We start from the raw sequence: 24,240 nt of genomic DNA, 5'->3' as shown, positions 1-24,240 counted from the left end.
GCGCACACTCTGCTGCAGAGTGAAAATCTCATTCTGGATTGAAAAAGACTGTTTGCAAGTCTGATTGAAAAGTTTACAAGTGAAGGTATGCCATAATTGCACAATATATTCAAGTTGGTACCGCTGATACTATTCGATTTCAGTGTATTGGTATTTAATCCACCACAGATAAGTGTGTTCGTTTTTTGGACTAGGTACCTTACCCACGTCTTGTATGGGTCTTCAGAAAAAGTTTTCTGTACCATCAGGATATCAGCACATACAAAGTATAATTAATTTTTTCCTTTATTTTGTTCTGCTATCTCAGCAGCTGATAATTTGGCACCTATAACCATCCTCCTTGACATAAATACACCAGCCTCCACCACTCATAAAGGTTCTATTATAGGAGCAGGCCACCTCAAATGATGTTAAGACTGTAAGCTTAGTTTCATTACCTTTGCACCAGTGTTATGATACATACAACTGAACTCTCTAGAGTTTGCAGTTCTAGTTGTTAAAACTTCGTTTTTTTAGGAATTCAGTATTTTGTTAAAAGACTGTTAAAAATTTGGTTCTGCTTATGATCGTGGCTCCCTCTTCTTTATGCCAGAAATTAAAAAGTCTGCTGCACGTTTTAGTTGCTGCTGTTTACTCTTACTATAGTTGTGCTAATTTGATAGTTTCTCTCAATACTGTTGCGTTTGCAATTTAACCTGATGTGGCCACCATTTCTTATTCTGCTGGTGTTACAACTGTGTCTTTTACTGCTGCTGCCATTGCGACTGGAGTTGTACATGCGGTGATAATTTCCTGTACCTTTGCAGATATTACCTGTAAGACTTGCAGTACTGCTGCAGCGGCTGTTGTGCTCTCTGCACTCTCATTTGCTTCTGATGTTACTGCATGTTCTAGTACTGCCACTCCTTGACTAGTTGCTAGGGAAAAATTTTCTGGGGGATTAGCACATGGCCCAGTTCCACCAATGACGTCATATTTGGAATAAACAGTTTGCAGCAGCTACTCAAGAACCCACAGACAACATTTAATAGCAGACCTCTTAACACACCTCAAGATGGCGGTCACAAACAGACCATTACAACTGCAGAAAAATGTAAAAAATTCATGAAACATTCAGTTACCTAATAAATTAAACTAATGGGACTGCTACAGGGCTCAGTGGGTTTTGGGCGAGGACATGCTAATAATACTATAAAGATAATAACATCATTCCAAGACAACCACCTAAGAAACACACAATTGGAATTGAATATTTCACTTTACCTCTATAGCTCAAACGAAGGCAGGGATACAAGACACTGCCGCCCCCCCCCCCCCCCCCACCAACCCCTGTCCCCCACAAGACCACAAAAATCAGTATCGCAGTTTTTGCTAGAAATACGTAGCTCAAAAGCAGCCATTGATACCAACCCTCACCTCCTAACAAAATCAACCATACTCATATTTGAAAACCTTCATTTCAAAAAAAATTTCCCGTCCATAAGCAAACTACAATTTCACAATAAATAAAAAAGATCATAAAAATGGACCTACCAACCATAGACAACTCCAAATTAATCAATACTGATCACAAAACATACTAGAAAACACACACACACACACACACACACACACACACACACACACACACACATGAACTGTACAATAATAGCAATATTCATACACAACCCCAAAGCAAAGCTCCATACAAACAAACGACAAAAATCCAACATTCTACCTAAAAAATCACCAAACTTCAAACGAAAAGCAAAGGCTCAGAAACCAAAAGCAAATAAATAACAAATAGCTACCAAAGACTTGAGCCAATTCAGCTGAACCACTGGTACAAACCAAATCACAAACATAAATATTCTCCCCTATAAAAACAGTCTATTTCAAATACACTACGCCTTCATGACGTCATATTCGAATAAAATAGCGAAAATTTTGTAAGAACCAAGATTATAAATATTAACACTATTCGTTTCGTTCGCAACAATTTAAGTTTCTGTCCAATCTGGCCCTCAAAAAACGTTGGAAAAACAACCAAATATATGTCACAAACAAGGTTATAAATATAACCACTAATCGTTTCATTCACAACAACTTAAGCCTTGCTCTTAGATTTCTGCTTGTCATTACCCTTAGAAATTGTGCCGTGTATGGGAAGAAACAGTCAAATATGTGCGAGAACTAAAATGCTAAATCTGAACGCTATTTGTTTTTCTAGCCGCAATTTAAGCTGTGCTGTCAAGTTCCTGCCTAACACCAGCCTATTAAATCACGATGTACTTGGGGTAAACAGCATATTTACACCAGTAGGGCAGTCGCAGATAACTTTTAATAACAGACCACTTAAGTTCTTCGCATCTTAACGCTTATGATGTCAGACAAGATGTCACTGGTCAAAGCTGACGAGTGAAATCTGACTGTGCGCTTGATCCTTTTCTGGACTACGATGACCTTGGTTGGCAATTATTTTGTGCATGTCTTCTTTCCTTATGCCAGTACACTTGTGTCATAGCTCTCATTTCCTCACTGTTCGGACACACTTTAATCTTTCGACTTATTAGTAATTTGTCCCTTTTATTCAAATACATGTCATGTGTTTTCCTTCCAGATCATGTATGTTAAGAAAAAAAGCATTTGTAGTGGATTGGCAGATTTTTTCTGTGGGTACTGTTGCCTTTTTGGGTCTCTTTGTTCACCAAAGAAGATTCACCTAGGTCACGAGTGTGTGGTATGTCTACAACTTTTTCCACTATTGCAACAATAAGATTATAGCAGCTATTTTGTGTTCGTTTTAATACAACATTTTCGCCATCTGTTATCACAAAGGATTGTTTTTATGACACTCAGTTGTTTTTAAAGTCCTTCCGAGTTTCCTGCAGACCTACTCGAGATTTGGCAAAAACCTAACTGGCACATTGTGCCTTTTTTTACTATTGTTTCACTATCTGATTTACACTGATATATTTCGACGGTTCTGGAGTACGTAACAGATTTACTTGTAGGTTCAGCGTCAACAATAAGATCTCGGATCGGTTTACGTATGTAGGGAAGTTGAAATTCGTCTGAATGAAGTTTTGATTTTGTACAATTCCTTGGCTCGTAATACGTCTGGTTTCGTCTAATTTCTTTGCGTTGTCATATGGATAAACATTTCACCGTTTTTTCCAACAACACTTAGTGTTCTTTGGTTATCATTAGTTAATAGTTGTTTTTTCAGAAAGATTTTAATCACTTTAAAGTATGATCCATATGGATATAATGCGTTTTCATGATCTATCATTGTAAAGATAAGCAAGTGATACCACTCAAGCAATATTTAGTATAGTATAGTATATTCTAACAACACTTGAGACGATTTTTTTTTTCACGAGGGGCAAAATGCTTCCGAATTTCTGAGGGACGTTAACATCTACTCGCGCGCCACCATCTGAACTCATGACCAAATGTTTCGATTATCTATCTTTGTAATTTTAACTTGAATAAATTCGCAGTAGAGCATTTTTTGATATATATATATATAGAGGATATATATCTGCTTTTTTGGGCTTCTCGCCAGCTGCCTAGAAAATATTTAGTCATCGTGTCTCTTAGTTGTTTTTAATGTATCGATTGTCGATATTAGTCTTTGTTTGTCGTTTCGAAGCGCTTTGCATGATACACAAGAAGAAATTTGTGAGAGCGTCCTTCTTCTTGGTAATGTGTGTGGGACTTTAAGAAATTTTGTATTCGGCATTAGTTTATTTGTTCTACGTGCGTGTGGTGCAGTGGAGCGTAAGTAGTTACAAAAGTACCAAGCGTTTATTTTATGCGTTTTAAACCATTCATTGAGTAACGAATCCGAACAAGCAATGGGGATTCAAACGAAGGAATTATCTACGCGCCCTTTTCCTTGTTTACGTACAGAAATGACATACTGGTATTGTATGCCAGTAAAATCATAATGTTAAATGTTAATTGTTTGTCAGATTTAGCAGTACAATTATTTTACGTAGTGGCCTCAAGTTTGGTAGTTAAACCTTTTGTAAATATTCGTGTGATTAATTACATGTTAGAAGACAATTATTTTCTTCCATAGAGTAAGAATGAAGAAAAAGTACGCGGAAGACGATTCGGAAAATGAGTTTTCTGTTGACGAACCTGAAGAATTAGAAGAATCTGATGACGACTGGACTCCGGCAGCAAGTGAGGTATGTAATGCCGGCATTTGGAACTAGGGGCTGGATCCTTCATAGTTTATTGTATAGTCATAATACGTAAAAAGTTCACACAATTAAAGTGCAGAACCTGTATTCAGTATATTTCGAAACTTTGTGGTTTTGAGATAATGTATTCTTTTCGAATTTCGTCCATTATCAGATAGTGTATTATTGTGTACGTTGTGTGTCTGAATGAATTGACATTTTTGTCTTTTGTATATCACTGTCATCGAATATGGAGTCATTTTCAAGACCTGCGAATTATTTTGCGATTATCTTAGTATAACAAATAAATGTAGCTAAACGCTGAATTCCATTGAAATGTTTCAACACGAGTTTAGGTGCTAGATTAGAGACTTGTCTTAGCATCAACACATACACCATAATGTCAGATGAAATTGAGACACCAAGTTATTATCTATGATAGGCCTACTTGTATTTTTGCAAACGTTATTTACTTGTTCCATAGTTAAAATTCTCAGTAAGCTTTATGATGAGGGAACATGTCAACAGAACAAATGTATACAACTGAAAAAATAGTGAACTTCTATTTGGCTGCATGCTTGCCATTTGCACTTTCTATGGCTAAACATATCTGCTCAAGAATTCCTCTGTGATATTAGCTATGGGGCAACCTCTGTAATCTAATTTGAAAACGCTTCAGCTATGTCACATTTTTATTCCTCTGGGTAGATTGTCAAGAGTTTTATAGTTGGATATTTCACACCACTCTTTGCTGAAGATATTTTTTCCTTCTGGTGTCGTACTTGCGAATATGTTAATCTCAAACTTTGATGTATTGTTGGTAACATATTCATAAGTGAATAAATGTGCTGTGAGGCTGTGGTTGATATTACTAGATGCTTGGATAGGTGGACCAACAAGATGTAAATCTGTGAACTCCACACACAATTCTTATTAAGTTTGTGAACGCCATTAGATATCAACAGATTATTTATTGACCAGCTGTAACTTACACATCGAGGAGAACCATCCACCCTCATGTATCTTATCTTACGTAGTTTCTGTATTTTGTATGTGTGTGTTTGTGCAGACGCGAGGTTACGTAATTTGCACCAAAATACTATTTCGTGATTTATCTACTATGTAATAAAACTTACATGCTATGCAATTTTAGATATTTATTGTTAGTAAGTATGGAAGGAATGCAGACCTCAGGCTATGCCATAGATCAGTTGCATAAATACTGTTTCACATAAAAAATTTCAGCTGCCTAACTGAGACCTCGATCTATGCTGCAGATTGGTTTTTTTCGTATGAACAAGGTTTCAAGGTAGGACACATTTGTTGTAACTGTGCCAGCAGTTGTAACTTGTACTGATCAGGTATATATAGATTTTTGTTTCCTGGAGACATTTGGAGAAAACTTATTCAATGCTTACGGAGGTAGTCATTTGTTTGATCCCATAGTGCAACTATCAACAGTGCACCTGTGGGTTTTCTGAGAATTTGAGACATGTCTTCGGCAATATTTTCCTGAAAGAAACAAACTAGGCTGTCTCTACAATGTTGTGCCCTTTGAAGGAAACAATGAAGAAGATTCTGTAAGTGATTTTCTTATTGATAATTTGAAGCAAAGTCTGCCAAAAAATATTTTCTTGAAAATAAAGTTAACTTTAGCTTATTCTCTCTGGAAGTAATTGCAAGATAAACATGAAACTTTGCGCGTAATGACTTAGCAAAACAGGGCCTTAAAATATGAAATTTCATTTTTATACTGCTTATCAAAACTTAGCAAATTCAGGGCAAAGATTTTTAAAAAATGCCACAAATGGCTATTTTTGGTGTACTTCTGCAAAAAGTCATCTGCAAACTCTGCATGTTCATTAGAAGCCATCGTGGACTATAGCAACACTAAAAACAGGTTTACTGTGGTACGTAAAAGGTGAACACATGTCCATGAGTCATAATGATAGTGACTCAAGGACCTGTGTTCATATTTTATATACCAAAGTAAACCTGTTTTTATTAAATATATGTTCTCACTATTATTTACTGATCTTTTTACAACTTCATGATTTAACACCTGGCGTTTTGTGGGGAGTGAAGATTTTTCTTAATTTATGGCCAATTTTGAGCTTATGTCCAGTAAAATATGTTAAATGGCATAAACTGGGCTTAAAGGCTGTAATTAAATAAACAATAATACAGTCAAGTGGCGGTGTGTTCATTGAGAAATTATTATATGACTTGCTCAGCAACATCAAAAACTGTTTACTTTTACACAATTTTTCATAAGTACTCTAGTGTTCCACATAAACTGCAAAGTATGCGGATACAAAGTACTCTATAAAATAGCATATGTATAGCATTACAGAATAAAGAGACATATTAATAAGTCTCTGTAACATCAACCCCTTTCCATAAAATGTCAGGCACTGTCAACTTCACTAAAAATTACACAATGTGATAATGGCTTAAAACCTGAAGGCTGTTTACATAGTGTGTGCTCCATCTCTTATAGCAACAATTTTACTGTCTTTGGTAATGCACAGTTTCATTGGGAAGTTTATAACCAGTTTGATTTTGTAATTACAGCAGAAAAACAGACTGAAATATGTCACATTGAGTTGTTACAAAAAAAATTCTTTTTGAAGTTTTTAAAGATATTTGGACGTTATCTCACTTCTTAGTCAACTTTTGATATTGCTTCCCTAGAGTACTAAACGCTTGTGTAACCTAATAAAATGTCAAATTTAATTTGAATGCCATCGGAATATGGGCCCATTTTTCAATGCACCTCATTGTTTTTTAGGAGCTTATATGCAGGCATTGCCAAACCAAATCCAGTTTTTAGGTGGTTTAGAACATGGCCTTTCTAGTGAAAATAGCTTGAGTTTGCCACAGATTGTTTCTAAAAGTGAGCCAAAAGGTGCCATTTTTGGGCATTTTTGCAAAAATCAGCTGTGCCTTCAATTTGTAAACTAGTGGAAAGCAGTAGGGAATTGAAGTTTTGTATTTGAAGTCCTTGTTTTGGTATGTTGTTATGTGCAATGTTTCAGGTTTATCCCACAATTATTTCCAGAGGTATAATAAAAAGCTAACTTCACATTTTTTAAATTTTTTGGCCAACTTTACTTTCAATTATCCACATGAAAATTGCTCAGTAAATCTTTATCATTTTGCTTAAGAGTGCAAAATGGCATTGTCGGAGACATTATCTATCGAAGTTGTGGAAAGCTCGCTGGTGCACTGTGCTGTGGGTCAGACAAATTACTATATGTCTTAGAAGTACTGAATTAATGACCATGAAACTGTACCAATGCTTATTTTGAACATATGTTAATGTTCATGTATAATTTCATCATAGTCTATGAGGGTTATATGGGAACCTCTACACCACTTGGCATGGACTGACCCAGCAAGTAATTTAGAAGTGAAGGAAACCACTCGCCAAATGACAGTTGCCATTACAAGGTACTGAAAACTTACTAGCTTTTGGAAGAATGGATAGCTAGGTTTGGCGGGAGGTAGCAGGTGTGCTGGTTAGGAATGAGGGAAGGAAGGTTGGCGAGTGCACAATGTCTAGGCAAATGCTACGCAGGTATCAGAGCCGGTGAGGTGTGACACATGATGAAGATGAAGTGGAAGCATGGATTGGGAGAAGGTGACAGAACAGAAGAAGGGAAACTTTTGAGTAGGGGCTGTGGGCCCAGTGAGTTGCGGGGATGGAAGCCAGGAGGATTGCAGGAGTGAAAGTGTCTTGCCAGGATACTTCCACCTACATAGTTCAGAAAAGCTGGTGGTGGGGGGAAGGATCCAGATGGCCTGTGTTTTGAAGCCATTGAATTCGTGTGTTGTGCCCCTGTGTGTGAATTCTAGTGTGTTGTGCCCCTGTATGGGCAGCTTGGTTTGTAGACGTACTCTGGCAGTGGCCATTCATTCTTGTCGATAGCTGGTTGGTTGTCATGCTGTCATAAAACTGTGCAGTCATTGCAGCAGAGTTCATGTGACATTACTGCTTTCGCAGATGGCCCTGCCCTTGGTGGGTTAGGATGAGTTGGTGACAGGACAGGTAGGAAGTGCTGGGTAGGTGAACTGGGCAGGTCTTGCACTTGGCGCTTCATGTATGTTGTTTGAACTAGGCTGTACTGGTACTCCTTGTGAAGACAGAGTAAGATTGTTGTTTTCAGAATCTGTGTAGGAATTGCCTGGAAATGGACATGGAGAAGCCCCCAACTTCATTGTTAAAGATGACACATGATATTGTGAAATTCTCCTCATACTATTAAAGATGTCTTTGTTTCAGACTATTTCAACTCTGACAGTGATTAAGTATAGCAAGGATCGACATAAACACAGGGAAAGAAAGGTTCAAACTTCTGAGACTGAAGAGGAATGCTTTTAATCTTGCAGAACTTAATGATGTTAAATTTCACAGATTTATTGATATATTGGAATACGATAGAAGCAGTGGTGGGAATATGTCACTCAAGAGAAGGTGAAATGTGCTACAGGTCTGTGAATCAGTGTACTCTTAAGTGTTAGAAATGCTTTTAAGAAGTGGGCAGTTTGATTCGTTTCTGGTGGCCTGTCGCGGCATTTGTGGACTATCGACCTAGAATATATATTTAGTCCGAACAAAAAAACTTTCAGAAAATGTAATGATATAGGGCAAGTAACAGATTGGATGATGTTTCGAGACTAATGGAATGACTTATTTTTATTGAGTAACCTTGTGTTGCTCTTCTGTGGGATTAATGTATTCTTTCTTTAATCAAAACCATTTTATAACTGCAATACAATCCTCGTTGACTGAAGTAAAGGGGGAAGACATTTTGAATAACAGTTCTTTCGGTTAAGTCATGAACACGCAGTAAGTACTACAGTATTTTGTTTTAATGCAGAACAAATTTTTAAAGGGTTTGAAAGAGAAAAACAGTTTCTAAAATTTCTTGGTTCGTGATTTCTTACAAATAGTGTGTGACAATCCACTCCTCTGCCTTGAATGTATCAAAGTCTTCGGATCCAGGAATTCTTTTTACTATTTGTCAAGTTCTGAGAGTTTTCTCCTTCCACAGCATCATGCAGTTTTCTCCAACACTTTTGATAATTTTCTGCTTTCACATTATTCCAGGCTTGGGCAAACTGGCAAACTCTCATATTTATTGCCTTCACTGGGGAATTCATGTTTTTTCTTTTGCATGCCACAATCTTGAAAGATTATTGTTTTTTCCCCCACAATTGTGCCATTTAAATGTCACCATTGCACCATGATCCAGTGACTGAATCACACTGGTAACATTTGGGAGAAGGAAATTCACAGGTAGTCGACACTTTTTAAACTCACAAGGATGCGTAGTTGCACTGTCAGTAAGTTCTTTCTTAGGTAGACCTTTTTAACTAAAAACTTTGCAACCCTTGGTACAAGCAATCACTAGAACATTTGTCAGAGTTCACAAAACACCCAAGAAGCGTTGTGGGCTCTATGAAAACCTGTACGTGTAAGAAGCGTTTGATGCCAAAAGAACAGTTTTCCGTTCTTTTTCCTTTCATGTCTGGAGGTAGGCATTTCTTTTAAGGAAGCTAAGGATCTAGTAGGCAACGTCATAAAATTAACACCCATTTCAGGAGCACTATAAACGTGGTGCTTAGTTTAGCCTCGGCTGTAATCTCCAGACTTAATTTTCAAACCACGACCTGCATCCGGGTCTGCAGATAACTTTCCTCCACATACATTAAATTGCCGACTGGCATGTTGATTTAAAATCTGTCTACCCACCCAGAGCTTGAAAAAAAGAATCTTTTTGTTCTTCACTTAACAACTCTGTTAACATTTTGTAGCATTTCCTTGTGTTATTGGACCTGTGAGAGCCAAGTCTTTTTCCTCATTGTTGGGTGAACTGAAGATAGCACCATTTTGAAAGTCAGGTTTTTTCATTGTTTTTCTGCAGAGATTTTTCACATCTTGCTCTAGAAATATAGACTTCACTCATTCTGAAATGATAGAAAAGCCAGCGCTATAGTTTTCGATAAAGTTCCTCTTTCAACTTCTTTGATAAGAACTAATCAGTGAAAGTAATGCAACATTCTTCTGCTTAGTTGCTGTGACACAAAAATGCACATACAATGGAAGTAAACCACTTGAATGCAATCTTGTTGGCAGTGTAGCTATACTTAGGCTGGAAAGTTGGTGGCTGGGGAAGCAGGATTGGGCACTCACCTCTACTATCTAGCTACAGCCTGGAACACTCTTGAATTATTTCCTCGTAGTACCATTTTAATTTTTAGGTTTATGATTTTAGGAGACATTTTGGGTAACCTAAGTTTCAGTTGACCTAAGTTAACTGGGGCTGTACTGTACTTACCAGTAGTTAAGATGAACTGTATACAGTTTACATTACAAACATGGCTATTAACGAAAACAGTTTCTTGTAGGTTTTTTTTTTTTTTTTTTTTTTTTTTTTTTTTTTTTTTTTTTTTTTTTTTTTTTTTCCCTTAGAGTGACACAAGGAATCTAGCTAGACAGTCTTCAGTTTTGTTGAAACTGGTACAGAATATATGTAAGGTACAAAGCTTCATCTGTAACTTGGTGTAGGTGACTTACTAGAGCCATTTTTACAAGGACCACTTTCTTTGGAACCAGGAGTGCCTGAAAAATGTTTGGTAAGCTGTTGTTCCTCACCAAATGGAGCTGTGATAGTAACTTTTGCTGTTTGGGCAACTTTATGTACACTTACAGAACTAGCATAGAGGTAAGATAGCAATGCATGTAGACGTATTTTGTCAGATATTTTCCCATGTTTAAACAAGGAATAGGTTATAAGAAAGACTGGAAACATTACTTCAATGCTTTCTCCGTTTCCCTGTCAGAAAAGGAGTGAATTCTGACCTCCTCTTGAACCATATTCACCATATCTACCTCTGTTACCAAAAATGCCAGTTGTACCAAATTCCGCACATATTTTGCACCACTGAGATGCTCGGATTTAAGTCTGTTACATGCAACTATTTTGGTTTCGTTGTAATTTCATTTGAGTTACATGAATTTGCTTAAATTGGGGAGTCCTGTCAGGAGGCCTACATTTAAATACATTTTGTTAATTTAGTAACCAATAATACTTCAATTTCCCATTTCCATTTGGTGTTCAGTTGAATTATAGTAATCTGTGAGTTACAGGTTCCAAGACAGTCTATTGCCCTAGTTACAGGTTAATGTCTTAGTTATGTCAGTTAGTGAGTAAATAATTGAGGGGTGGAGACGACCACCACTCACAGAATAGCAGAAGCATTGAGTAGACGGGCACACACAAAAGAGGAAGAAAACTTTCTAAATTTAGAGAAACACACACACATTGAGCCAACTGGAAACAGTGCTGTGATTGCATTTCAACATGTAGACTAGGTGTAAGGGATATGTCGGGTGGTGATGGTAAGGGGGGGGGGGGGGGAGAATGGAGGTAGGAAGAGGGGTTTAGAGTGAAAAGTTGGTGGCTTGGAGGTAGGCAGCACATTTAATGGCTAAGAATTCAGAAGGGAGGAGTGCCAGGTGAGCAGGGTAGGTATGTAATGCATGGGCACCGGAGCTGGTGGGGAGTGGCACATGAATTTGATGTCGAGATATGGCTTGGAAGGGGGTTACAGGACAGAGAAAGAGGACACTGTAGGGGGAAGTGTGTGAGAACAGTGAGTTAATTGAGATTGAGGCCAGAAGGGTCAAGAGACTGAAGGGTGTGTGTTACAAGGTTAACTCCTGTTTGCATAGTACTGAAAAGCTGACTGTGGAGGGGAGGATCCAGATGGTCTGGGTTGTAAGACAGTCATTGCAATTGAGCACGCTGTGCAACTGGATGGTCCCTTTTTCCCACAGTTCTGCAGTGGCCATTCGCTCTGGTACACCATTGGTTAGTTGTCACACAAATATAAAAAGCTGTGCAATGGCTGCAGAAGAATTGGTATATGACATTGCTGCTTTCAGAGGTAGCCCTGCCTTTGATGTGGTAGGATAAGCCTGTGACTGGACTGGCGTAGCGAGTGCTCGGTGGGTGGATTGGGCGGGTCTTGCACCTGGCTGTCCATGTGTCATGTGGGTGGTAGTGTAATTGGAATAAAATGGGGCCCGGATGTTGTGTAGGTTGTATGGGTAAGTAATGTCACTTAAGTAGGAGTGGGAAGGATCTATTGGATGATGAGGTGGGATGCTGCTTTGTAGCCGATTATTTGTGGGGTGGGGGGGAGGATATGGTTTGTGAAATTGGTTTGCAGACTAGATTTGGGTGTAGTGTCTGTCTGTAACAGCTCGCATGAGGCCCACAGTATAATGGGCAAGGGAATTCATGTCACTGCAAATAAGATATCCACAAGCGAAGAGCTTGTATGGGAGCTATTTTTTGGTATGGAAGGGTTGACAGCTGTCAAAATGAAGATGTCGTGGTGGTTAGTGGGTTTAATATGGACAGAAGTATAGATAAAGCCATCAGACATGGTCAACATCCAGGGAGGTGGCACATTTGGAACCAGGTAATGAGTTTTAGGTTTTTTGGGGGGTGGGGAGTTTCCTCTAGATTGCTCATAAAATTGTTGTCATAGGAGGGTGCCATGCTGATGCCCATGGCTATGCCTCAGATTTATTTACAGGTAAACAATGAATACACACATCAGACCCACATGCCAACCTTTCATATGCCATCTGCAGAAAACCTTCCTAGCCTCCCAAACCCTTCATCTGGTTCAGGTTTGTCGATGGTTTCTTTATAATGTGGTGTAACGATCAAAACTCCATATCCTCATTCCTTCACAACCTTAACACCTTCAGCTTCGCCTGGTTCTCCTCAATCCAACACGCCACCTTCCTGGACATTGACCACCACCCATGACGACTCCATCCTGACTGTATTAAACTGACCAACCACCAACAGTACCTGCATTTGGATTGCCATCACCCCTTCCACACAGGCCCCCAAGGCCATGGTTTGCACCACCCAGTGGAACCCATGTGTATTGATGCCATAAACCCTCAACCAGTGGCAGCAGGTGACACTAAGGCATAACCTGCCTCTTTGATCCCTTCATTTCCTCACTGTGCGTCAACAATATTGTTCTCCAGTAGAATGGTAGCAGTTTTTCCACCACTTGGATGAGGTACATCATCTTTTAAGCACATCTCCTGGCTTCCAGAGACTTGGTTTTCAGCAATGCAGACCTCAGCTCTTTGTGGGTACTGGGGGTGTTACTTATAAATCGTGCTGTGTATGACAGGGTGTTGGGTGGAGTTTGCGCGTATGTTCTGGACACACTATATAGCGAACTGGTGCCTCTTAATTAACCTTCAGATGCTGTGGCTGTTTGGGTAAGGGCATTTTGGGAGATTACCATCTGCAATGTTTATCTCCCTCCCGGTGATGAAGTGTCTCACAACATACTGTTTGCATTGGTTTCAGAACTCTCACCACATTTCCTAATTTTGGATTATTTCAACACCTGTTACCCTCTGTGTGGTGGAACAACGATCACTGGCCACAGGAAAGACATAGAAAATTTACTAGCACAACTTGACCTTTGCCTTTTGAATACTGATACCCCCACACATTTCAGTGTGGTGCATGGAACTTCCTTTGCCATTGACTTTTCCATTTGCAGCCCTTGTCATCTCCCATCCATCCACTGGAGAGTTTTTGATTACCCTTGTGGTAGTCACCACTTCCCGATCTTCCTGACCCTCCCTCAGCGTCACTACCCTGGACACAAGTCCATATGGTCTCTCAACAGTGCTGACTGGGATGCTTTGCCTCTGCTCCTTGGCTACCTGCTGCATGGAAGTATCGACGAGGCAATCCAGAATACAACCACAACCATCCTTTCGACAGCTGATTAGTGATCCTCTGTTCCTTGGGCCTACACCGATGGAAGACAGAACTTTGGTGGTTATCAGAAATCGCAGAGGCTGTTAGAGATCGTAGGTCGGCTCCCTAATGCCATAAGCGGCACCTGTCGATGGAGTACCTCGTTGCTTTAAGTGGCTTTCTGCCTTGGTCCACCACCCAATAAAAAGATGGAAGCGAGATTTCTGGGAACAGTATGTTTCAGCCATCAGACCATGTATCTCTCCTTCGCAGGTTTGGGTGAAGATTAGACATCTCTACGGACGTGAGACACCTGCAGGTGTACCTGGTATTATCTTGAATGCCACTGTCTACACTGACACTGACACTGACCCTGATGCCATCGTCAAACATTTTGCTCTGCAGTATGCTTGAGCCTCAGTGTCTGAGAATTATCAGCTTGCCTTTCAGGTTTTAAAGCAGAGCCAAAGCAATTATGTTTTACTACACCACTTAGAGCCAAATAATGCTCCATTCAGTGAGTGGGAATTCTTCAGTGTCCTAGCCCACTGCCCTGAAACAGCCTCACACCCAGACCGCGTCCACAACAAAATGATCTTGCACCCACCGGTGGAGTGTCAGCACTGTATCCTTGCCATCTTTAACTGCATCTGGAGTGCGGATGAGTGTCCAGCGCAATGATGAGAAAGCATCATTGTCCCAGTACTGAAACCAGGTAAGCAACCTCTGGAGATTGACAGGTATCGTTGAGTCAGTCTCACCAATGTTCTCTGTAAGTTGCTTGAGCACATGGTGAGCTGGTGGCTGTGTTCGTTCCTTGATTTTCAGGGCATGGTTTCCACCATGGCTGTTCCACTACTGAAAATCTGGTTTACATGGAGTCTGCCATCCGAACAGCTTTTGCCCAATATCAGCACTATAACTGTCTTCTTCGACCTGCAAAAGGCTTATTTATGACACCATATTCATGCTATCTTACACAGGTGGGGTCTCTGGTGTCTGCTCCCGATTTTTATCCTAAACTTCCTGTTGCACTGTACATCCCAGGTTTGAATTGATGATTCCCACAGTACCCCGCATACCCCAGAGAATAGGGTCCTGCAGGGATATCTATGGAGTGTCGCTCTTACAAGTAGCTGTCATTGGTCTAGCAGCAGCTGTGGGATCCTCAGTATCACGCTCCTTTTACACTGACGACTTTTGCCTTCTCTGTTGCTCCTCTAGCTTGGGAGTCACTGAACGTTGACTGCAAGGCACCGTATGAAAGATAGTCATGGGCTCTCACTCATGGCTTTCGGTTTCCAGCTGCCAAGACTCACTTCATGCAATTCTGTCTGCATTGCACCATACCCCACAATTTTTAGGACTGGCCTTTGATTCTCAGTTGATGTAGATTCCTTGTCTTCACCCGCTTAAGCAAAACTGCAGGCTGCACCTTAATACACTTTGCTGTCTGAGTAACACCTGCTCTAGCTGGAGTGCAGATCGCACTATCCTTTTGCAGCTTTACAAAGCTATGATACAATCCCATCTCGATTATGGGAGTCTGAGATACTGTTCAGCACTGCCCTCAGCATTTCGGATACTGGATCTGATGCACCAGTGGCTGTATTTAACTTGAGACAGGAGCCTTTCAAACTAGCCCTGTGAACAGCTTACTCGTGGGCGTTGGGGTCCCTCCATTGTGGATCAGGTGCCAACAACAGTTTGTCAATTGTACTACCCGCATTCGCAGCTCCCATAAGCATTCGAACTACCATCATGTCTTCCCAGACACTGAAATCCATCTCTCACAACAGTGTTCCAGATCAGGGATTATGATTGTAATCTGTATCCAGTCCGTCCTCTCTGAACTCCATTTGTTTTCTCTTAAACCTCCGGTGGCCCACTCAGGTTCACCTCCATGGTGTGTCCCTCGGCCAGAGCTTCGTGTTGACGTACCATAAGGCTCAAAAGACTCTGTCTCCCGAGGACCTTTGCCACCAATTTTTCTCCATCCTTGGTGCATTCCGAGATTCAAAAGTAGTCTATACTGATGGCTCAATGGTTGCTGGTCACGTGGGCTGTGCTTATGCTCACAAGGAACATACTGAACTGCGTTCCTTGCTAAGTGGCTGTAGTGTTTTCACTGCGGGGTTGGTAGCCGTTCCTCATGCTCTTCAGCATATCTGTTCCTGCACCAATGGGTCCTTTCTCATCTGCAGCGACTAGTTGAGCAGTTTGTGAGCTCTTGACCAGTGTTACCCTTGCCATCCATTGGCCATTGCTATCCAGGATTCCCTGTATGCCCTTGAACAATGTGGACGTTCAGTGACTTTCATGTGGACTCAAGGCCACATCAGAAACCCGGGGAATGAACTCGCCGATAGCTTGGCCAAACTGGCTACCAGTTAACTGACTCTTGAGATCGGTATTCCTGAAACAGACCTCCGATCCATATTACGCCGTCAAGTTGTAGGAAACTGGAAATCAGAATGGCTCGCTCTGACTTCACCAAACTAGCTACTGGTGATAAAGGAGACTACAAATCTGGAGGTCCTCTGGTAAGTGGCAGGGACTGGAGGATATATGTCCCCTTGTTGCACTCTGCTTCCAGCTGCTCCGTAGATAGAACACCTTGCCTGCCTTTCTTCCTCTTTCTTTCTTCTTTTCGTCCCTTATTTCGCCATTATTGATCTTTCGTAGACCTTGGAACTTTGTTCCACTGGGTTTTGTGCAAAACTACTAGGTCATCAGTCCCTTTTTCCTCAAACAGGCAGATCTATATGACTGAGGAAAAAGGGCTGATGACCTAGTGGTTTTGTCCTTTTAGTCGTCCAAGCAAGCAAGCAAGCAAGCAAGCAACCAACCAACCAACCAACCTTCCACACTAAAAAATCACCCCCATATACCCTCGCCACCCATGAATGGCGTATCTGCAGTATACAGTATGCTGAAGCTCTCATGATTACACTCACAGACAAGTATTTGCCCCTGAAACCTAGTATACAAACAGATATCCTGTGTTTCATCTTCACCTACCCCTGATCATTCCACTGTCCCTAAGAATTGGCTGCAAGAGTGTGCCCCCTCCCTCCATTAGCCAGAATCACTCTTGACTGGAACAACTGTACCATATCCTTTGCCACATCCTAAACAAGAGCCTTCCCATCCCTACTTTAGTGGTATTTTGTCGCCCACCCAAACTACACATTGTCTTGGTCTATCCCTACGCCCCTTTCATTCCTAAACTCCTGGCCACAGGGACCATATTCCTATTGAAGATCCAGGTGAAAGACCTGCTCAATCCACCCACCCAGGACTTAAGTCATCAGTCCGGTCGCAGGCTTATCCTACCCCATTAGAGGCAGGGCCACCTGTGAAAGAAGCTGTGCCATATAGCAATCTGCTGCAGTCAATGCACAGCTTTTTATATTGGTATGACAACCAACTAGTTGTCCGTCAGAATGAGTGCACCTCACAGAACTGTGGCCAAGAATGAATTTGACCACCCAGTGGCATAATGTGTAATTGAGAACAACATACTCAATTTCGGTGCCTGCTACACAACCTGGGCCACGTGGATACTTCTCTCCATGACCACCTTTTCTGATGAAAGTTATCCTTGTAAACATCAGTCAGTCATGTAACCCTTCTGGCCTTGATCTCCATTAACCCACTGTCCCCACACACTCCATCCAACAGTTCCTCTTCCTGTGTCCTCCCCCCCCCCCCCCCTTCCAGTTTGACTCCATGTTGCCCCCTGCCCCCTCCCACTCTGCTAGGTCAGCAGCATGCGTAGCCTGTCTGTGTGATGGGGCTGTTACATGCCCATCTGGCTGAGCCCCCTGACAACACAGGGATCACACTTCTCATACCTGAGCTGTTACCTCTCCATGTATGCCTAGGAGTGGTTGCTTATCATTTTGGAGCATCAGAACTGGCAGTGGCTGCCATGTCAGAGGGCTTTTTCTGTGGGTGGTTGACTCCCACAGCTCATGATCAGAGTGAGTGGTATCGGGGCAGATGCTTTGTGTATGAAACTCCAAAAAAACTGACTGTTCTTCTACGATCAACTCTTCGGTTGGTAAGGGATCATTTAATACTGCTGCCTTCCCTTCTCTGGCTACACCCTAGGAGGAGGGCAAGACTTTCTGGCTTGGGGTGAAGCACTTTACCCACTACCTGGTGTGCATTAGGACTGATGGGGACACTTTCATTGCCACAAAGATTTTTTGTGGAAAATATTGAGGACAAGTTTGGTTAAGTGGTGTCTCAATAAGATGGAGTCAGGTTCACTGTTGATCAAAACTATTTCTGCAGCCCTTCATGCTTGTGACCATCTTGGCGACATCCCGATGTCCGTTACTTGTCACCAGTCTTTGACGGTGGTTCAGGTAGTTATTTTACATAGGGACCTCATACTTCAAACCAAGGAATTTCGGGCCAATCTGTAATTATGGGGCATTCAGTTTGTTTGGTGTGTTCCGAAAGGTCGTAAGGACAATCACACAGATACTGGCCCCTTTATGCTGGCATTTGAGGATGATACCCTCTATAGAAGGTCAAGGTTACCTGTTATCGGTGTGCCGTGAAGCCGTACGTCCCGCCACTCATGCGATGTTTTCAGTGGTTGTGTACCGGACGTGTCTTCAGACTTTACAGTGGAACTTCTGTGCGGTGAATGTGTACGTCCACTCCATGAGGGGAGCTCCTGTATTCCTCCACCTTGTGCGTAATCATCACAACCATTACTCTCCGCACTCACCAGATTTCCCAGTTTACAAGAGAGAAAAGAGATACAGGATAACAAATCCCCTGGATCATCTTATTTTATTCTGAGGCTCGTCAAAAATATGACCGACTTAGCCTCTGTTACATCCTTTCTCCCTCCTACCTCTTCCTTACCCCAGTACTACCCCCCATTTCCTCTCCCCCTCCTCTGCAGTTCCCATGCCCTCTGCTCTCCCTCCCTGGCCAAAGTAGTTCACCCCTGCTCCAGCACCTGCCAGTGATGGGGTTTCCTTCTGGAACCCTCCTCTCGGCATTTCTCAGGCTGGAGGCCTGCTGCCATAATGTGGCCAAGGGACACAAAATTTGTGTGCCCCAAGGTCACGTTCTCTCTTTTTCTCCAGATGTTGCAGAAGCCTGCTCTCCCTCCGTGCCCTGCCCTCCTCAACCTTCAAAAGAGGAGGAGGAGGAGGAGGAGGAGGAGGAGGAGAAGAAGAAGAAGAAGAAGAAGAAGAAGAAGAAGTAGTAGAAGTCCCAGGACAAGCTGCCCCCCCCTCCCCCTCCCCAGCACATCCGGAGGTGCCACTTTCTCCCTCGCAACCTGAGTCTGTCGTCTATCCTTGTTGGTGATGGATGGTGACCCGGTGGTGTGATGGCTCCAACCCATTCTCTGCCCATTTGGATACCCGCTCCATGATCATTCAATGGAACTGTAATTGCTACTACTGTCACCTCCCAGAGTTGCAATACTACTCAGCAGCTTATGTCGTTCCCAAGAAATCTCATTTTAATGATACTAACTCACCATCCCTTTATGGGTTTTGTGCTTTGTCAGAACCGGGTCGGCCCTTTAAGGATGTATAGTGGTTTATGGGTGTTGGTCCATTTGGATTGGCTTGGACTCTGCTGTCACAGTTCGCAATCTCTATTGTTGTCCTGACAGGCCACCTATATCTGCTGCCCTAACTGCCCTTCTTCAGCAACTCTCCCTCTCATCCTTCTCCTTGGGGATTTTAGTGTCCATCAGCCTTTGTGGGGCAGCACTTCATCTAGTCTGGGGGGCTCCTCATTGACCAATTTCTTTTGGACAATGACCTGTTCCTTCTTAAATATGGTTCGTGTACTCATTTTAGTGTTGTATATGCCATCTCTCTGCTGTTGGTCTTTCGCTCTCTTTCCCTCCCCTTCTTGCTTCTTGAACCTGGTCATCATACGATGACCTGTGCGATAGCAACCCATTCCTGTTGATTCCCTCGTTCCCTTCCTGCCTCTCTATGACCAGTTTACCCCACTGGGCTTACCATCGTGCTTATATACCTCTTGCTTATATGCCTCCCAGTTCATGCTTCCACCTTCATTATCAGGTTGCATTGATGAAGTTGTTTGTGATCTGTCTGACAAAATAATCCACCTCATGACCTCCATTCGCTGTCACCTGTTGTCACCCAGTTCGGTTTCTTGGGTCTTCTTTTTGACAACAAGCTTACTTGGTTGCCCCATATCTGTAATCTGGAGGTTTGCTGTACGTTTAAGCTCAGTGTCTTTCACTTCCTTGCTCACACCTGTTGGGGTGTGGATCTTTTGAGTTTTCTCTGCCTTAGTTTCTGTTCCATCTGGACTATGGCTGTCAAGTTTCTGGATCAGCTGCCCCTTCCACATTGCTTCTCCTGGAACCGGTTCACCATTGTGGTATACATTTAACCAAGGGTGCCTTTCGCTCTAGTTCTGTTGATAGTCTTGTGGTTGATGCTGGGATCCCTTCCATTTCGATTCGGTGGTCCCAGATCCTGGTTTCCTGTACGATCACTATCCATTCTTCCCTGCTCACACTTCCTATTCTATTCTATTCTATTCTATTTGCAGCTTTATGCTCTCAGTGGGTTTACCAGTTGGGCTCCACCTCACCTCTGTCAACCATGACTTCCCTCTCTTCTCCTTGGCCATGGACTGGAATGGATCTTTTCCGGTGACCGAAAGCTTCCATCACTCCAATAGTGTTTCATTGTTCGTTCTGAACAAACTCTTAAGAGAGTTTCAGGATGCCATTGTTTTTTGTACCGATGGCCCTAAATCCACTGATCATGTTGGGTATACCTTCATATCGACTGTTGGCACAGAATGCCACCTCTTGCCAGCCACGTGTGGGGTGTTTACTGCAGAATTGATGGCCATCCATCAGGCCCTGTGTTCTGTTAAACAATCCTGCCGCACCAGAGCTTTTTTATGTAAGGACTCAATCAGTGGCCTTCAGAATCTCACTTGGTATCATTCCCGCCATCCCTAGGTCTCTTCCAGCCAAAACATTCTTGCTGATCACGATGATGATGCTTGTTTGGTTGAGTTCATTTGTGTGTCTGGCCACATAGGTATCTCGGGCAATGAACTTGCTGATAATTCGGCTGGTGGGGGTGAGGGGGGGGGGGGGTGACGACCACCTACCCCTACCCCCATTGTTCTCTGTAACCCGTCTGGGGTTGGATTTACTGGTTTACATCAAATCCCTTTTTGCTCAATTGTAGGCGTACTCAGGGGAGGCTACACCCTCGTCTAATAAACATGGCATCATCAAGAAGACTCTCACCATGTGGCAGTCTTACTTCTGCCTCTCCTTGCAGGAATCTACCATCCTGTCCATCTTCATATAGGCCATACTAAGTTGACGTGTAGTTTTTTACTCCGCAATGAGCCTCCCCGCCCTTTGTAGTTGTGAAGGTCCACTCAAGGTGATCCATATTTTGCTGGACTGCATCTGTCTTTTGACCTTTCACTCTAAATATGCCCCCCCCCACATTCTTTGTCTCAGGTGTTAGATAGCACCCCTCGCTTGGTTACGTCTCTTCCTTTGCCCCCTCCCCTCCACCCTGAAAGTGGTTTGTACTCTCAGGTGTAAGTCCTTGGATCTTCCTCAGGAATTAGTCCCTAATTTAGTGTAGGCATGGGTTATGAAGGCCTCCATGCCAACCAGGTTCTACTTGCCTTTTCCTTACATTTTGTCTGGTCTGGTCTGTTATGCTCCTTTTCTTTGTTTTCTTTCTCTGATATTGTTCCCATTGTATCATGATAATGGTATGGTATGGTGTGGGTGTCAGGACAGGTTGGTGGCAGTGCTAGTGCCCCACCACGCATAGCATTTCTGGGGTGCCCCTGCTCTCCCCATTTCCACCCATTCCCTCTTCAGTTTTTCCTCTTCCTGTTGCTCTGACATTTCTCTTCCCTCTTTGTTTCTGCATTGACCAGACTGTGCTGTTTATGTTGTTCCTCTCTTGATTTATGCCATCCTAGATCAAATGACCTCACTGTTTGGCCCCCTCCCCCAAATCGACCAACCCACCTACCTTAGTTCTCCACGATTACAATTGATCCTCCAGGTGTGTAACCACATGTGGCTCCAAAGCATTTTCCCCTTCAATGGAGAGACACTATTGTGGTTCCTGTTCCTAATCCGGCAAGAATCCATTGTCCCTTGATAGCTAACGGCCCATCAGTCTGACCAATGTCCCCTGCAAGTTATTTGAATGGATGGTGGCTTATCGGCTCAGTTGGGTCCTCAAGTCTTGAGAACCTTTATCTCCTTACTAGTGCGGCTTTTGGGAGGGAAGGTCTCCAATCAGCAGTTTCAATTGGAAACTGCAAGTCAGCAGGCCTTTTCTCAGTGCCAACATTTTGTCACAGTTGTATTCGATCTTTGTAAGGCCTACGACACGTCCTACTTACACTCCAAGAGTGAGGTCTTCAGGCACCTGTCCCATTTTTTATTTGCCAGTTCCTGACACCATACAGACACCATGCAGTCATGTAAAATTGATACGCAAAGCTGGGCAATAGATCTACCTTCTTCAGTGAGGATGCACAAATACATCAGATCTCCTATGGGTATCTCAGAGTAACGAACATGGAGTCAGTGTACAGGAACTGCAGATAGGTGGCAGTAGATGGGAATGTGGATCGGCCGCGAGGCTTACCGAGACAGTCCATGCAGTTGCAATAATGCTGTGTCCTCAATGGCGCAGTGGTTAACGTACCTGGGTTTGAATCCTGGTTTGGTACACATTTTCACTTGTTGCCACTGATTCCGCATTATGTTCCACTGCAGCTGATAGCAGTGATCCTCTTCAATTTACATTTAACATTTCACAGCTGCGGATTCTACGTGGTGTCTGTTCTTTCAGACATGTCCGAAAACCACACACCACCCAATCATATAATTTTACTTTAGCATGCTACTGCAGAATGATATTGCAACAATAAAAAAAAAAAAAAAAAAAAAAAAAAAAAAAAAAAAAAAAAAGGAACGCCAAAATAAAACTTTAGTTCCTAAGAAAATGCATTTACAACAAAACACAGCATGCGGGCAGAAGCGTCCGCAGACAGCAAAATGTATGAAAAGCTTTAGGACAAAGACTATGAAATACTACATAACAAATCACTCTTTCTGATGAGTGTGACGTCACAACTGTTTACATTTAAGTCTGCTTTACACCAAAGCAAACACAACCAAATGTGCTTTCACAAGTAGTGTGCAGAGGGTTCGATCATGCACCATCATTTACTTGTACCTGTGAATAAGTGTTTATAGTTAGCAAACAGAAGAGAGCATATGATGTGTTTCACTTTTTGGGATTAAAACATCATTGTGGAAAAGTTGCTTAACATGTGTTCAATACAGCGTGATGGAGAAAGGAAACATACAGCTTTATTTATTTTGCATAGCAACCACGCTGTTGGTCATAAAAGCAAAATGACATAGACACAGAAAACTGTGAGGGTCTGAATTATTGCGTGGGCATGAAAGAAGTGGTGGATTTGCCCTGATTTGTGATTTACAGCTCCGACAATTGGTTGCTTTATTCGAAATGGACGATTTTCACCTTCTCCTAGCTGCTATTGAATCGAAGATTTCAAAGCAAGATGCAAGTTATCAATGATCCATATCAGTAGAAGGGAGGCTGACATTTTTGCTGCAATTCTTAGCAACAGGTGACAGTTACACTAGCCTCGAACACCTATTTCATGAATTGACCTCACCTTTTTCTCCAAACAATTTTGTATGTATTTGTGAAACAATCATTAATTTTATAAAAATGAACACAAGGGAAATTCAGTTGTGAACAATTAGTAATTTAATGTAAAAAATATGAAAAACAAGGGTATTTTAATGTGGAAAAAATGTGTATTCCATCTGTGAAAGTGTGTTTTTAGCCAGGAAATCTGGGATCTCCCCCCGCCCCCCCCCCCCCCGCCCCCCTCCAATCCCCCTTGTGCGCATATATACCCCATCAAAATTCCTAGAGTTGAACATTCTCCTTATCGTATTTCACATCATTTTACAAGAATTTACTGTGGAACGAAAGAGTGCTAACATAAATGTGTAGATCCTTTAAACCTGTAATGTTAGGTAAAAGGTTATGATATTTTTTGAAGATCAAGGATTTAATACGAAGGCAGTTCAATAAGTAATGCAACACTTTTTTTTCTCGGCCAATTTTGGTTGAAAAAACCGGAAATTTCTTGTGGAATATTTTCAAACATTCCCGCTTCGT

General features: G+C 42.0%; 1 protein-coding gene across 1 annotated transcript in view; it reads left to right on the top strand.

Moving 5' to 3' along the window:
• Positions 1-3,628: 3,628 nt before the first annotated feature.
• The window catches only part of LOC124789905 (nucleolin-like), a 38,936-nt gene continuing 18,324 nt past the window's right edge, over positions 3,629-24,240 (top strand). Inside the window, exons 1-2 of the mRNA XM_047257423.1 lie at positions 3,629-3,762; positions 4,067-4,178. Coding sequence (XP_047113379.1) covers positions 4,074-4,178 — 105 coding nt within the window. The 5' untranslated portion in view covers positions 3,629-3,762; positions 4,067-4,073. The remainder of the gene's footprint in view (positions 3,763-4,066; positions 4,179-24,240) is intronic.

The sequence above is a fragment of the Schistocerca piceifrons genome, chromosome 3 (assembly GCF_021461385.2).
Source record: "Schistocerca piceifrons isolate TAMUIC-IGC-003096 chromosome 3, iqSchPice1.1, whole genome shotgun sequence".
Lineage (NCBI taxonomy): Eukaryota > Metazoa > Arthropoda > Insecta > Orthoptera > Acrididae > Schistocerca > Schistocerca piceifrons.
Note: the sequence above shows the minus strand (reverse complement) of the source record. Positions and strands in the feature narration are given on the sequence as shown.